Below are 16,109 nucleotides of genomic sequence, written 5' to 3' on the forward strand. Positions count from 1 at the left end.
ACATACGTAAGCACGGCCAAACAGCGCTGCTACAATATAGCACAACATAGCATCTGAGACTGAGGCGGCCTTTAACCTGGATTGACGGACGGCTGTCATCGTTCATCAAACCTCCTACACAATGACGTCGCTTCCATCTGTCTGGGGACGCTGCCTGCCAAAACCTCTCGGAGACCGACCCACTTTCAGAAAGGAAAAACGCACGTCATCGGTCTTCAGAAAGGGAACATGCTATTTGGGGGAACAATTGTCCTGAAGGGCTTGAGATTGAAATGACTGATTTTAAGAGACCGGTGTGTTCTCAGCTGCTGTGATTTACAATCTATGCTGCACCGATTTCAATCCAGTATCCTCAGACTAGTGTGCGGATTACAGCATCTGATGATTCGGTCCGATGCCTTATGAACCGAGAGGTCGTGGTTATGCAACTTAAGATACATCACCATATGGCAGAGTGGAAAGAGGAGTAATCATGGCCAAGTGTTGGTTTATTTAAACTTAATCAGCTTTTTCTTTCATTTTCATTGAATATCATTAGATGTTGTGTAATGACTGAAGAAAGTCCTCGCGGTTCCGCATGTGCTCTGACGCTGACCCAGTTTTAACTGGTGTGAGGGCACAGACGGCATTTTACAGCCTCCGAGAGATCCCAGTAAAGTGGATCTAATGCACTTTACATTGTCAGACCCACAACCCAAGGGATGTCTGAAAATACAGTCCGGGAAAGCTTTTACGTAAGATGAGCTGTCATGAGAACACTGCTTGGTTGCACTCGGGCTCATTTTCCCCTCTTATTAATTTATGTGAACATGTTGCGCAAATGAACAATCTTGTGCTCCCCCAGTCTTTAAAAGAAGTCTTACATAAGCCAAACTTCAACACTTGTGTTTTGCCATCGCCTCCTGTAAAATAATTTCCTTCCGATGAAAAACAAGACAAGTCACAACACGTAGCCAGAATTGATCATGCTTTAATAATAAAGATACAAGGACATTTGATGTAAACCACCGGTATTGCACATAGCTCAGGCACATAACAAGTGTCAGTTGCTTTGAAGCGTCAACTCATTTCTATGAACAATACACAGGCTGTACTGAATAAAGCTCTACTCCCAGGGAGGAAAGAAAAATATATACTTTTTCACAAAACAATAAACAGTGAACTCACAGTAAAGCTTTGGCTGAAGGTTTAAGGTTTCTTTTGGAACAATAACTCAAAAACTGTTGAATTTTCAGAACCCATCAAACGGAAACTAACATTCGATCTCTCACCTCCTACAAATCTCATTCTAACAAAAACAACTTTTTCCATTTTTCTCAAGCACAAGGACAACTAGGGACACCACCGGACAATGATAACACATAACCATCTACCCAGATGATCTTATACATGTAAATGATAAATATATAAATAACCCATGTTAAAAATAATCCCTTTCATGTCACCATTTTGCTTCGACTCATGGTAACTGCACAGTGCAAAGTAACAGTGTTGGAACCAAAATAACTGCATTAATGTCATCAAGTGTTTAACAAAAAAACAAAAATGCGACAAATCTCACAAAATACTGTTGAAAAGATGCTTAAGTGCTTAGTTCAAGGTTAGGCGTGTGCATGCGGGGTGAAAGCCTTTACGCATCTGGCCTGTGCGCGACGTGACGAAGAGAGTGCAATCCCATGATGCAACAGCCCCTGATGAGCGATGCAATGTTGTACACTGGAGCGCTTCCGTCCACACCGTGCCGCGAGTACAGCCAGGCGACAGTGGGCAGCACCGGGGCTGCCACTGCGACCAGATCCACCAGGAAGTTGTTGCTCCAGTAACGTTTGTCGACCACATCCAGTCCTGGTGTCAGACAAGGTTCCTCGCCACCGACTCCAAAGTCCAGCTCCTCCATGAACCGTCGGCTCTCCGCGTGGTCCGAGCAGCTCATGCCGGAATCAGTGGAGGCGTCGGTGCTCTCTGGGGGAGCAGGTTTGGGCATGCTGGTCGGGGGTAGTGTCGTGCTGGGGTGATTGGCAATGGTGGAAGTGGAAGAGGACGAGGACAGGTTTGGGAGGCCCAGAAGACTGCTGGAGTCTGACAGAACCATGTCCCCTGTTGTTGCCCCGTGGATCTTCAGCAGCTGGAGGAGCAGAGCCTGCAGGTCTGGAGACATGGCCATTATGTCGGTCTGGATTCCTTTCTCTTCTGAATTCTGCGGGGAAGGTGTGCTTGAGGAGACGGCGATGGTGGGGGAAGCTGAGTTTGTTAGAGCTGGTGGGGGTTCAGCAGATTCATCACTCAGCTGTGCCTCTGACAGTGCAGACACCCCGGGCCCAGACTCAGTCCCTGCCCTCAGTTTACCACTACAGTCCTGACTGAAGTCCATCGCGGTGGACATGAAGACCTGCTCCAAAATGTCCGCTCTGTTGGCCATCTCATCGTTTAGCAGCAGCCCGCTGTCCGCCATCGCCTCTGCCCCTTGTTCCCCCAGCTCCATCCCACCCTCTTCCTCCACCACCATCTTTTTCCCACCGCCGTCAGGGCTGTCACAGATGAAGTCGAGGGTGTTTTCGTCTTGGAGGTTGGCGCCACTCTGAGCAAGCTCCATGCTTTGCAGCAGGGACTCCAACTTCCTGTTTTGGATGTTGATGTCGATGAAATACTTCTGTATTCCCTTATCCTTCTCCATCAGGCTGCTCTTCATCGTTTCCACCACTTGACGCAGCTGCTTGATTTCTTTGCGGGCCTCTTTGAGGGACAGCTGAGCCTCCACCCTGTGACACTCCTCCTCAATCCAGTCCTCCCTCATCCTGCTGAGCTGGGCCTTGAGCTCCTCAATCTCCGTTTCTCTAAAAAAGAGGGGTGGAAAATGTCGAGGGGTTACTAAAGGAATGGTTTGACAGTTTGGAAAATATGCTCATGTCATTTCTTGTTGAAATTACGATAAGATCAATACCACTCTCGTATCCACTTGATTTGAGGCTGCAGCCAGCTACCAATTAGCTTAGCATAATAATAATTAGGGAAGGGGTCATGCTCATTAGTTAGTAAGTGCAAATATATTGAGAGGGTATGTCAAGGAAAGTGTTTGATATGAAACCATTGTTTTTTTACACCAACGTGAATTTTTGATGTCGGCTTGCTATGCTAGCTCCTGCAGTGTATGCTGATGGGGCGTCAGCGTACAAATTTGGTTCAACTGCAACTCTAAAGCTCATGTTATTTTTTAAAATCTGTACAGGTTTAAAGAAAGCAAATTGTGTTTTCTCTCAGGGGAACTTTAAGCAGTAGACTGTCGTTACCTTTGGACACTGCCAGGCTAGTCGTTTCTTCCCGATTCCAGTTTCTTTGCTACGCTAACTGGCTGAAGCTTCATCAACTTCATGCTATAGGTGGATTTTGTTACCTTTGGACACACCCAGGATAGCCATTTTTTTTCCAGTTTTTATGCCAAGTTGAGCTAAGCTAAATGGCTGCTGCTTAAAATTCTATAGACATTTTTTGAGCGGTGTCAATCTCATCGGACGGCAAGAAAGCATTTAATTGAATAATGCAATATAATCCAGAACAGTTTATACAATTCTTTAAAGATAAAGAGTGTGTAAATCATAGCATATGGATGGAATAAGTTGCCTTGTTTGTCTTGCGTACAGGACATATTTCTTGCATCTTGCCGTTTTTTGTAATCTTATCAGTGGGTTCATACCTCAGAGGATCTGAATGGTTGAGCAGAGCTGCAGTGTGCTGGCATTAAGCCCTATCCCCCTGATACGACCACTACCATCCTGCCTTAAAACCATACAAAGCATCAGATGCAGCTTCTGTGCTGCCAAATCTTAACCAACCTGTCATGGACTTTGTTCTCAGACTCCATCAGTTTGGTCTTCAGGTGTCTGATGGCCACTTCCTTCTGCTGTAGCGGGGTGAGATACTGCTCGGGGTTCGGGGGTCTGATGCCATGGTTGTCGCCACAGGAGTGGTAGCGGCCCAGGTTTGCTCGTCTGTTGGTTAGAGATACGAGCATGCTGGTTAAAGGCCATGTTTTACCCCTTTACAATCAACATTATCCATCAGTTGCCAACTAGACGCAACAGCAGAAAACAAACCAATTTGACGTTTAGAAGTAAAATTGCTCCCTGCAGACAATAATTTGTCCGAGAGTGCGCTGTCAGAGCAGATGCTCTCTGAAGCCTGGAATTACTGTCTGACACAGGATTACTGGCATGCAGCCTAGAGGCAAAAAAACCCTAAACTGCTGGTTTATCTAAATAGAGGCAGAGTCTGCCAGGAGAGAAATCACCTTACAAGACGAAAACCTTAATCTTAAAGCTAATTGCATTAGCATTCAAATGCCTCCTGCATGTCCTGTGATCAGTGTTTTCATCATGCTCAAAGAGAACTGATAAAAGGCTTTGTGTTTTTGCTGTACAGGATGAGTGGGTGGATTTGGACAATATGCAAAGCAGCATGTAAGCCCCCCTCTCTTCCACCAGCACCATATCCTAGCAACCTGGGATACTCGAGGCTTTGATGCAAGCGCTCTGCATCCAGCCAGAAATAGAAACAGCCCAGCAGAAGCCAGCACGAGAGAGGGAAAGAAGTCACATGACACTTAGCCAGGCGGAGGAGAATTCTTAAAGTGACAAACTCAGAGGGTGATGGTGCATTCATGGAAGCTGTAAACACGAGATAAAGGGGGCACATTCTGCTACTGTATAAAAACTCACAAGCCCGTGGGTTGAGGGTTTGTCAGCTTTACTGCTGAGGGAGGATTTTTAGGTCAAACCTTATGCAGAGCGGAGCTGCCAACAACCATAAAGCCCGAGAAAAACCTTCCAAGTAATACGGAGCCTGGAGCGCCGTGTCAGAAATTCAGGGTGGTCCCAAACACTTTTGAGCTTCAGGCTCTTCAAGCTCAACACATCAATACTGCCATTCTGAAATATTTATGACCCCGTTCTCTCCTCCAAACCGCGGTTGCGCTCACTCTAATCCAGTTACAAGTCGGCTGCCGTCTGTAGGGTCACTGTCTGGGAAGCATATTCAGACATTTGCTATATTAAAAACCTTCAGTAATCCCAAATACAGCCAAATCGTGACCGATATAATCCCGGGCGGGAGCAAGAGAGGAAATTGCACAAAATAGTCTGAGCTTAATCCAGCCACCCACTCACTCATCGTTATGCTGCAGTCCAAATCTCTCAAGTCACCAGAACCCACCTGCCTCAAGCAAGGAAGGTCGGATTTGTAATGACTCATGGTGGAGAAACGTGGTAAGGTTAGACATGACCAGGAGAGCACACAACTCATCGCAAAAAAGAAGTTTATGAAACCACAGTCTGTGTTGGGCGATTATTAATTATGCATGCTGTGAAAGCCATGTTTTTGTACCTGGAGGTGGGACTGGAGTTGCAGCTGCTGCTGTTGGTGGTGGAGGAGGCAGCTCTGGGAGGAGTCCTGTAGGGAGCGTAAAGCTCTGCATCGCGGTTGGCTGTGGGGCTCCCGGCTGGTTTGAACACTGGGAGCGGTCTGATGTGGGGTACACGGCTTAAAAAACAAGAAAAAAAAAAAAGTTTTCTTGTTAATGAAAATGAGGTAATGTAAAGGGCTGCAGACAACTCTGATTTCTCACTTTCCCCTTTGAAAACTGTTCTGACTGAACCGAGTTGGACAATAACCATGAAGGTATGACAATCTTTTTAAATTCATTATTTTACTTCTGATGGATTTCACTGATTCATCCGTTTAAAAACTAAAAGCTTCAAAATGGTGGAGGATTAAAACCATTGTTATTAGACAAAAAAAAAAACCCAGAAGATTTGATGAAAAGATTTTAATCCCACAATCACTCTCTGTTTGTAATGATTATTTGATGGACACAATGGCGTCAATACTTGGGGACATGTTTGGAGTGTAATTTTTTTTATCCAAGGTTATTTTTTCCCAAAATTCCATAATTTTTGATTGAAATTATAGGCAAAAAATGGGCACAATATCATGAAAAAATGCTAAAATTGTGTTTGCACTATGAGGACGATGGAACTATTGACGTAGAATGTAACGTCAGGACGCATCACGCATTTTGTACTTGACACGCAGCTGTAAAGGGACTACATATGCGCGCTGTGAGTCCAGGGTGCCACCATCTTCTACATTCACCCTGGACTTGGAGAATAAGGAGTTACAGTCTGACCCCAGCAGACCACAGATGTGAACGTCGTACCTGCGTGAAGGAGCTTTCTTTGCAGCTGAACTGAGGTTCCCCCTGGTCTTCAGGCTGCCTGTGCTGCTGGAGGAGCTGAAGTCTGCCTCACTACCTGCGGGCAGAAGCATCACCGCGTTAGCATGCTAGCATACTTGAAGCCAGACTATAGGCTACGACTTTTGAAAGGTGATGTATCGAAGGCTCTTTTGTAAATGAAAGTGTTGTTCACAAAGAAAGTTGAATTCATAATAAAATGGATGCTGTTAAAACCTCTCCGTCTGGTATGACTGGGTGTTTATGGAGGCTAATGTTAGCTAAACATTAGAAGCTTTGGCGAGACACCGAGTCAAGTTCGCTGACTTAGATGTCCCTCTGCTTGTGCTGGTGTCACACCATTTACTACACAAGTAGTCAACACATTGTAGTAACCTCTCCATGAAACATGTTCGGTGTTTCCGGCTTTCACTCACCGTCAGCCGCAGAAGTCTAGCTTTAAGCCTCGAACATCAACATTTAGCTCAACATGAATTGAAATACACGCCATTTGTCTTTCCGTATTATCATGGAAAACATTCAGGTCCTGTTGCAATAAGCACCTTCCCCTATACTCAGGCCTGTTAGGACCAGTGCAGAATAAAGCAGGCCTATCATGTTACTGTCTCTGTAAGCAGGATTTCCATTAAGTCCCTGATGGAGAGACCAACCAGATATCACAGTGGGAATCAGATATCCTCAACAGCTTTTGGATGGGCCACACCCCGTGATCTACATCCATCAGACTAATGGTGAGTTGGAGCTGGGCATACAGATAGAGATAAAGCGTGCGATTACAAATGCCATTAACAGTCAGAATTAGCCAATAAACATCCCGTTACTATGTGTGACGCAATCTGCTTTGCTCAAATGTCAGCAGAGGAGCCTCGAGACTGCATTGTTTGAGCAGAGAAAAACAGGCCACTAAATACTGTTATGAAATCAATTTTTTTAAAAAGTCGTACCTGAGTAGCATCTTTCTCCGTCACACAAAACCATATTAATGTGTCCAGTGATGACTGTGTAAAAACAAAACTGTTCGAAACTAGGTGATCCTCCACCTCTTGGTGAGCCAAGTGAGGGTCTGTGCACATTCAATCAGTGTAGTAACCTCCTGCTAATCAGCCTAATTGGCTAAGCTCCCAAACCTTTGCCTCAGCCAATCAGCTCTCTTCCCCATGTTGAGTCATGATTAAGCAGTTTTTTTTTGTTGTTTTTTTTTTACTCTTTCGTCAGATTAAAAGAGAGGACATTTAGTTCAGACTTAAAGACCGGAGTTTGCTGTTTCAAGAATATGTGAAGAAAAAAAAGAGAGCTCAGATGCAGAGATGAAGGTTCACTCCAGTTATTGTTATTCTCCTTTGGCAAGCAGCTGCTTCCCTGCCAGTGTCTGTTCCAGTCAACCTAACAGGGTATCTGCTGACTGCTGACACGTGACAAATACACGGTTATTGCACTTCGGTCTTTGGGGGGGCCACTGGCATGCATCAGTATATACATGCAGAGTGCCGTATAAGGTCTGTGCACATACAAAGAGGCAAGTTAAGGTGGATTCACGCACAAATCAGAACATTTTCATTAGAGGTGAATATTTTAGCTGTCGATCCTCAATTTGTTCTATCTGGAGAAAAACAAAAACACAACTTCTTTCACGTTTTTATCTTTATCTCTGTGTTCTTCTTTACCTCTGGCTTTCATGGCCGACCTCTGCTCCCTCTTGTGCCTCGGGGTGCTCCGTGGTTCGCCGCTCCACTCGGCCATCACCCTCACCCTCTTCACTTTGGCCTTGCGCTCGGGGAGTACCGGCGAGCCGTGGGCACTCTGCTCGGAGCCTGACGGGGTTTTGGAGGGGGACACAGACTGACTAGATGGGCAGCCGGTGTCATCTATTGTAAACAGGCACACAGACAGTAATAGCCAAGAACAGGCGGGCAGCGTGGGGCAGGCAGCGAACACAAGCAGGCAGTCAGAGCTCAAGGTTCAGCCCCGGGTGCTATCTGACAGATAAGCACGGCAGCTTTCACCGTCGCTCGTCACATTCATAAAGTAGTTTACACAGTGCAAACACACACACACACACACACACACACATGCACACTTACTGTACACACACCAGAGACATTCTGTGCTGGGTAGTTTCTGCCTTTCATTTGCTCTGTTTGTTAAGTGGGCCAATTTATGTATGAAATAAACATAACTGAACTTTTGGTTTCGAGGATGAATAATTCAGCATGCTGAGATAAAAAGAAAGAGGGAAATCATCCAGTGGTGTGATGTAATTAAATTGCTCAAGGAGGTACTTGGGTTTACTTGAATATTTTCCATTTGCTGTAACGCTGTACAATTGGAATTAATATACCCTCCTACATGTGGTAGCCAGTTTGTCGATTAACATTCTGCGTAGTGCACGAGTCTGCAGTAATCGTAATTTCACGAAGACATTGCGAGTCATTAAAACTTGTATTTTCTTTAAACAAGTTAAAATAAAATCAGTGTGACAAGATCATAAAGAGATTTATGAATTTTCCAGAACAAGGTGACACTATATGATGATCATCGTGTCAAATTGGTCAAATCAGCTCCACCTTCATTAGGTGCCAGGTGCTTACACTAAAATGGTACTAGCAAGTTAACAGAGACGGATCTCTTCATACAAGGCATAGCAGTTTGCATGAGTTAAGGTGGGGCGAGAACAAAAAGAGCAGTCCTACAGTTCAAGAATATACGACCGACCAAAACTGTTCCATGTGTAACCAGAAAGTTACGTAGTGCACCTTTAATGCAAATTGACAAAATGTTTAATTACTCGCACTTGAACTTTTGATACTTGAATAATACTTTCCTGATAATACTTTTGTACATTTACTTAAAGCAGCTACAAGGAACTTTTCATCTGTTTTGCTTCTGTAGGTCATACGAACACATCGGTATTAAAGTGAGACAGTGTAATGTGTTAAAAACTCTTTGTAGTCTGTTTTAATGCTGGAATTTTACTTAGGATTAAGTATTTTCACACTTTGATATTGATATTTTTACTCGAGTGAAGGATCTGAACACTTCTGCAACCAACCACAAACACTACGACACGATCATGCAGCTGACAGCCTGAAATCTGTAGCCAGCTGTCCTCAGACTGGAGCTGGACGTCTTACCAGAGCAGAAGCTGTTGGTGCTGATGGTCCTTTTGGAGTGGTCGGAGCTCATGTCACACTCCTTCCCCTCCTCCTCGGAGAAAGGTGAGTCAGACAGGGGCGAGCCTTTGTCCTTTGGCCGGAAGGGATGGAGGACCAGACGTGGGATGCGGCTGCGGGGGCTTCCTTTCTCCGGTGACTTCTTTTCCTGCTCAAAGGCAACATCTGTCAGAGCTGCGGGCAGGGATGCAGCCACCCAATTTAACTCGCTGATTCAACATGCAGAGATATTTCACTAGTGGCAATAACAAGACTCACCTCGTATTCTTGGAACGGTCCCATTGTGCTTCACGTAGCGTTTTCCCCTGATGAGTGAAAAAGAGGAGAAAACTCAGGTGAGTCATTTTGTTCCTGTGGACTGTGTGTGTGGAAGCGTTCTGACGTGGCATTCAAACACTTTGCTAACAAGGGCCCTCTGTGTGAACTCTGTTGCGCCACTAAATCCCACCCACCGGACACACACACACACACACACACACACACACACACACACACACACACACACACACACACGTCCTGCCTGGTACAGATGGCACTATAAGCCCAGAGCCAGCCGTGACCGTCACACACTGAATTTATGACCTTATGAAACAAATTTCTATGCGTCACCACCAAAAATAAACATTTTAGAATACGGTTGTGTAAAGTCCTTCAACAATGACATGGAGGCAAATGAATAAAACAGGTACAAAGAATGGGCAGGGTTGCTTGAAAAGGCTTGTGGGCCAAATTCAGCTCATCAATCTTTTCATGTCATAAAAATTGGTTTTCACCATTCAGTTTTTTGTGATGTAGCCTAAATATGCAGCTTAAAAATGTTGGCTCCTGAGTTATGAGTTATTTGTCATAGTATAATATAATCATAAGAAAGTCAGAGAATCACCAATGTTATAGGAATGTATCCTCAATGGTTTCACTTTGAATGCCTAAATTTAATTTTCACAACGATCCATTCAGAAGTTGCCATGATATTTTACTCTGATTCACAAATTTCGCCTGGTGCCACTGGAGGTGAAGTAAGGGTATCAGCAAAGTCATCAATGAATCAGTGAAAACTTTGACCTGCTGGTGGTGCTACAGGAAGAGTCAGAGGATCACCGATGTTATTAGAACGTATCCTAAAGGGACCTTGAATATCTAAATCAAATTTCATTCCAGTCCATTTAAACGTGGCCACGATATTCTACTCTAAATCACAAATTTCAACTTCATGGTGCAGCTGGAGGAGAAAGGGGAACAGTCTTTCGGGTTCATCCTCTGGGGACTTTGAATGTCTGTACAAAATTTCACGGCAATTCATCTAATAATGGTTTTTCAGTCCGGACTGAAGTCGCGGGCCGGCCAACAGACAGACGTTCCAAAGCTACCAGCATAGCTATAAACAGTAAAAGAGATAAAAGAGAACCTGTGAAAGGGATAGATTTAAAATAACTCAGTTAACTCGTCTGCTTGTGATTTCAAATGAGTCGAGAGTTGTGAGAGGAGAGTGCGCGCAGATACAGCTCCGAAGACTAAAGACTGCCGTCACTCTTTTCATATTCCGGTTTTTCATCAAAGTCATCCCAGATTAAGATGATCAGATGGAAGCGCAGGAAAAGATGAAAGGTGTCAGACTTCAGTAGATCACTCTGCTAAGCAAAACTTCACCGACTCTCCTTATCAGCCGTCTGCGCCAAGACTGCTGGGCTGCCTGCCAAAAGCTGCAAAGTGCTCCCATCATTGAGATGTGATGGAGACAACGGAGCGATATTCTAAAAGTGGAGACCAAAGTAGAAATCAACCGTTGTGTAACGCTGAAGTTTTGCGGTCTGTACGTGCACATTTAGACAAGGAGGATCATTAATTGATGCTTTAAAGATAAATAATGCAGAATTTCTCGCACGCTTGAATAAACTTTATACAATCACTTCGCTTCCTCTCGCCTGTTGATTTCCTCTCCGAGTTATTCCCTGAAGGGGGCAGTTGCGTAAGCGCATACATGTTTTTCTTCTTTTTTTTTTGAGCTGGGAATGACGTAATTGACCCCAAGGCCTGTGAGCTGCTGTCACATCGGTGAATCTGAACCTGTCTCCGCTCGCTTCATCCAGCTGTTATCTCTTTTAGTTTTTTGTTTTCCCCAGATAAATGTCAGTGTTGCTCTGATCATTTGACTACGTGGACTTGTATAGGACTTTTATGTTGTTGTTGATTTTTACATGCATACACCTCTAACTTTCCTCAAATACATTCCTCACTTTGTTCTTGATCATTCTTTACCTTTATTTGTTCATCTTTTGTTGTCCTTGTTCATATCTGTATATCTATTCCTGTCTGTTCCTTGATTGTGCACACATAGGCCGACTGTTTGATTCTTCCCAAACAATCCGCCTTCGACAGCAGAACGATATCACCACTGCATGACCTAATATAAGCCACCCTCCCTGTATTAGCTGCCCAGACTAGTCAAAAAAAGCCTCTTTCTTCAAACCCTCCAAATCCCAAAGAGGATTGCAAAAATAGAGCAGAGAGTTGTGGGAATCAAATCCACCTCCTTTCATCGGGCACAGAAATAGATTTTCCTTCCTTTCTCGGTGGCCTTCACCACCTTGCCTTCAGTTTCACTTTCATTGTCAGGCATCCACAGTGTTATCATACTGAAGGGGATGGGCAGCCCGCCTGGCACCTAGCAGGGCAGAGCAACCGGAGCCGTGCCCTAGCAACAGTCTTAGCGACGGAGAGGAAAAACGCTGCATGAACAACTCCGGCTAGATGGGACCAATTATGTGTAAATCTGCACAGAGTGTCGGCTTCTGCTGCTCATCCTTAGACGCCGTCCTTCACTGGGAGAATGTGCCGAGGTGGTGTGGGGGTGTTCGCCATTCAGCGGCGTAGTGTTTCTCTCAGCCTGAATGAACGTTCTGTCCTTGAGTCAGTGAATGAGAGCTCAGGAGGCTTCAGTATATATATATATATTACTGACTTACAACCCAGCTGTTTGTAGAATATGATTATGGTATATTGTGGAGTTTATAAGGAATGTTCTGCTTTTTGGCTTTTTGACAGATTTTCTCGTGAGGATCAATTATTTTCAATCTGAACCAAAGAAAACAAACAGAGGGAACTACAAATGTGTGAGCCGTAACGTCGAGATGATAGATGTTTAAAAATATCCTCTGACAACTCTTTAATGATTAATGCAGAATAACGGAGCTAAAAAAGAAATAAGAACTGGGACAAAAGGAATAGGGCGGTGAATAATTCATAAACAGGGTGTGGTTAACAGGAGAGACTGTGTAAAAGTTTTGTGCAGAGGAAGTACCTCTTTTTAAAACATTAATGTGCTGCGTGATATATCCTTAAAATAACATCAGGATATTTTTAGGCTTAATGCATCATGATCATTGGCATGTTCTTAAGAAATAAAACAAGTTAAGTGTTGATCATTATCATCAAATATGCTAATCTTTAACTCAACTCAGTGGCATTGCAGTGCCACAGTTTTAACATTAAATAAATATTCTTAAAATCTCTTGAGAAACAATATCGATATTGCGACGATATTGTAGGGATAACTAAGCACTTTCACAAAATATGAGCGCAATGAGGTTTTTTTTTTTAATATAAATAATCATCAGTATTGCCGATATGACGACTAACTGGGTAAAAACAAGATTTACAACAAGCACAACAGTCTGGTAGGTTAAGAAATGTCATAACTTTACTGTTATGCAGACTATATGTAAGAATTCATACCCTAACCTTTAGGGGGCACCATATGACCAGAGTAACCGCTAACTGCTGCTAACTGTAGCTGCCATTACATAGTTAGCTTAGTTAGCCGTTCAGCTAGCGCTCCGGTCTCGGACTTTGGAGTTGTGGTGTTTACACCGCTAGCACACTAGCCTTGGACCTCGGTGGACCTGGGCTCGCTGGTTAGCATGCTAGTGTCAGTAGATATCTCCGCAACAATACGTAGACGTCATAACATCAAAACTGTTATTTCCTCACATTCTGTTGATAATTTGTGTTTATTACCTGATGTTGTCAACACAAATTAGTATACATTGCACCTTTAAAACCAGGAGAACACAGCATTAACGCTTCATCATAATATATGCTAACGCTACCCAAAATACAAAGTCTCATATCATGAGAATGATATAATATCGATATGTTGCCCAGTCCTAAATTAATGCAGCTAATGCAGACAAATGAAGGAAGGTGGCCGCATCTTAACACAAGGAGTTAAGAGTCATAGTTCAGCTGATGTTGGCCGAACCTTTCAGACAGTGTTGTCCATCATATCATGTTATTTATTCCAGTGCAACACTATCTTCCCCAACCTTGCATGACACCAACCCCGTGAGGTGTTTTGATACAGGTGCCTGCCCCTGCACGCTCTGCTACCTGTGCATACTGTAGTTTAATCTTCGCCGTCCTGAACCAGCTCTCGTAAATCAGGATTACACATTCGCTCCTCCGCCACTGCATCCTCTGCTTGACTCCAGACAGTGTTGATTTGTTACCTGCTGAGCGACAGGCTAAGCATTACCTAAGTTGCAAACACAGGATTTTCAGCTCTCTTAAGCATGGCCAACCGCCAAACTAGCAGCGTAAGACAATCACTCCCAACACGAGGGAGTCCTGATTCAGGCAGTAGATGTACGGGGGGTGGAGAGTTAATGAAGCAACGAGACGGAGGGAGATAATGTGACTGGTAAACAAGTCTGTAAGCCTCCACTGGAGCTATTCCCCTTATCCAGATGGTCGAAAAACAGCATGGCGTGGGCGTGAATAATAAATTCCCTTAATCCACCCAGCTCGGTCTATGTGCTCTCTCATGTTGATGTCAAGCTGTTTATTCTAATTTCATACGGAGCCTGGGATGCACTCAGTCCATTTGCTCTGTTGACGTGATTGTTAATGAGATCTCAAGTTCTGTGATATCAGTGATGAAGAGGCTTGGTGCACACTGATGAACTCCTAATTGACTGTTGCAGAGTTGCGATGATGTGTTCATGACACGATAAACCTTTCCCAAAATAACACACTTTTATTATTTTCTAGGGTGCCCCTTCAAGTGGTCAAAAAGGTGGTGGGGTGCCATTTAGGGTGCCCCACTGCATCCAGCTGGTGCCCTTTTTTACATTTTTGCCCCTGCCCATCAGACATCTTGAGTCCGCCACTGGCACCTCATAATAATTTCACAAAATATCGTACCTTGAGAAACATTGAACTTGATATTCCATCTGTCCAAACATTCCGTGCTTTTCAAAAATATATTATTATGCCATGCAGATAATATTTGTACTCTGAAAGATTAAATTCTGGGTAGCGCGTCAAACACAACACTTGTCCTAAGCTCGTCGACCTTTAAGCACACTGCATCATCAACATCATCATCATCGTTGCATGATGTCATTACTGAGTCACTTTCACTTTCGGTCATCCTTCCAGTGAAAATAAACCATATTCAAACCAATTCCAGCATTCAGAAAAAATGTCTCCTGTTGCTGTTTGTGATGTTTAATAGGCTAGTACAACAGAGAATAACACAGCTGACGGATATGTGAAGCCCCAATAAAATCATCCTCTGTATTAAAGCACCATATGTGTCCTTTATTGTGTTAAAATCCTTTTTATGGCGCGCAGGTGGTTGAGTGGTTAGAGCGCATGCCATAAATGCAGCCGACCCTGGTTCGATTCTGGCTGGAGGTCCTTTGCTGCATGTCACATTTTAAAAATCTTTAAAAAAAAAAAAAAAAACATTTTTAAAAATTACTTTTTATAATGCTTGAAACTCTCATTATAAAGTGGATGAAACAAGTTTTGAGAATGTCAGCCATTAAATGGAACCACTGCTCCTTCAAGATGCCCTCCTTCCCTCCCTCATGTGTTTACATCTCCACATGCCTCCCTTTGTTTTCCACACCTCACTTCAGAGCCATTTTTCATGATTTTCTAAAGGCTTTTGAGATCTCCCTGCCCCTACACCCCCAGACAACGGCAGCATCTTCTCTCCCACACTGCCTCCAGATCTGTTTGTTTCATATTTTATAAAGCAGTATCCAGGGATGGATGGGGTTTGTTTTTGTTTCATGTGGCGCCCCCCTACAGCTGCTGGGGATGTTTCCCCCTCAGCCCCGACAGAATGAAGACGTGTGACCAGATGGGATGTAAACAACCCAGCTTCGGTCCTAACGTGTCCACATCTTACCCAGTATCATCCCCCCCCACACACACACAAAAAAAAACATTGACGATAAGGGATGACTTGACAAAAGACTGGCTGCTGAACTTGTAAACATCTCCTCCTCAGCATCACCTGCTCCCATCCTGACAGTATTTTCATTTTTTATTTATTTTTTTTTTAAATGAAAGGACAATAAATGAGGGTCTTGCCTGGATATGTGATGGTGGTCCCCCTCAGAAGGATGCGGTGAAGTCAGTCGGTGAAGCACAAAGGGTCGTTCCGCTGCCGCTGCTGCTGCTGCTGCTGGTGGTGTTGGTGGTGCTCTGCCGGTGCCAGCCTCCGCTCTGCTGTGGAGGAGAGAGAGCTGCGCGCACGCCGAGCCGAGGACACACACGATTGGACAAGAAGCGAGACCACTGACAGCGCACCCACAGCATGACTACCGTCCCCCAAGTGTGTTACATAACGCGTGAGGCATGGCTTAACCGTTGACTGCCCTCCATCATATGGAGCCATAAGCTGC

At 44.2% G+C, this 16,109-nt stretch overlaps 1 protein-coding gene across 3 annotated transcripts; it reads right to left on the minus strand.

Annotated features, from left to right (window-relative positions):
- Positions 1-952: 952 nt before the first annotated feature.
- Positions 953-15,977, minus strand: sybu (syntabulin (syntaxin-interacting)). Of its 3 annotated transcripts, none has more exons than XM_030393174.1 (8): positions 15,796-15,977; positions 9,673-9,719; positions 9,376-9,562; positions 7,909-8,109; positions 6,209-6,302; positions 5,377-5,532; positions 3,831-3,986; positions 953-2,834 (listed from the first exon to the last, which is right to left on the minus strand). In XM_030393174.1, the coding sequence occupies exons 2-8, from the start codon at positions 9,694-9,696 to the stop codon at positions 1,631-1,633; spliced, it is 2,022 nt and encodes a 673-aa protein (XP_030249034.1). In that variant the 5' UTR covers positions 9,697-9,719; positions 15,796-15,977; the 3' UTR covers positions 953-1,630. The 3 variants fall into 3 exon arrangements, with proteins under 3 accessions (XP_030249034.1, XP_030249035.1, XP_030249036.1); XM_030393175.1 differs by having other exon boundaries at positions 7,909-8,055; positions 15,796-15,975; XM_030393176.1 differs by lacking the exons at positions 7,909-8,109; positions 9,376-9,562; positions 9,673-9,719; positions 15,796-15,977 and adding an exon at positions 7,189-7,877.
- Between the last annotated feature and the right edge of the window lie 132 nt (positions 15,978-16,109).

The sequence above is a fragment of the Sparus aurata genome, chromosome 17, assembly GCF_900880675.1.
Source record: "Sparus aurata chromosome 17, fSpaAur1.1, whole genome shotgun sequence".
NCBI lineage: Eukaryota > Metazoa > Chordata > Actinopteri > Spariformes > Sparidae > Sparus > Sparus aurata.

Coding starts and splice junctions, on each gene's coding strand:
- sybu (XM_030393174.1), bottom strand. CDS start 9,696: ATGGGACCGTTCCAAGAATACGAG. Junction 9,563..9,672: donor GACCGTTCCAAGAATACGAG/GTGAGTCTTGTT, acceptor GCCTTTGAGCAG/GAAAAGAAGTCACCGGAGAA. Junction 5,533..6,208: donor AAGAAAGCTCCTTCACGCAG/GTACGACGTTCA, acceptor TTGTTTTTTAAG/CCGTGTACCCCACATCAGAC.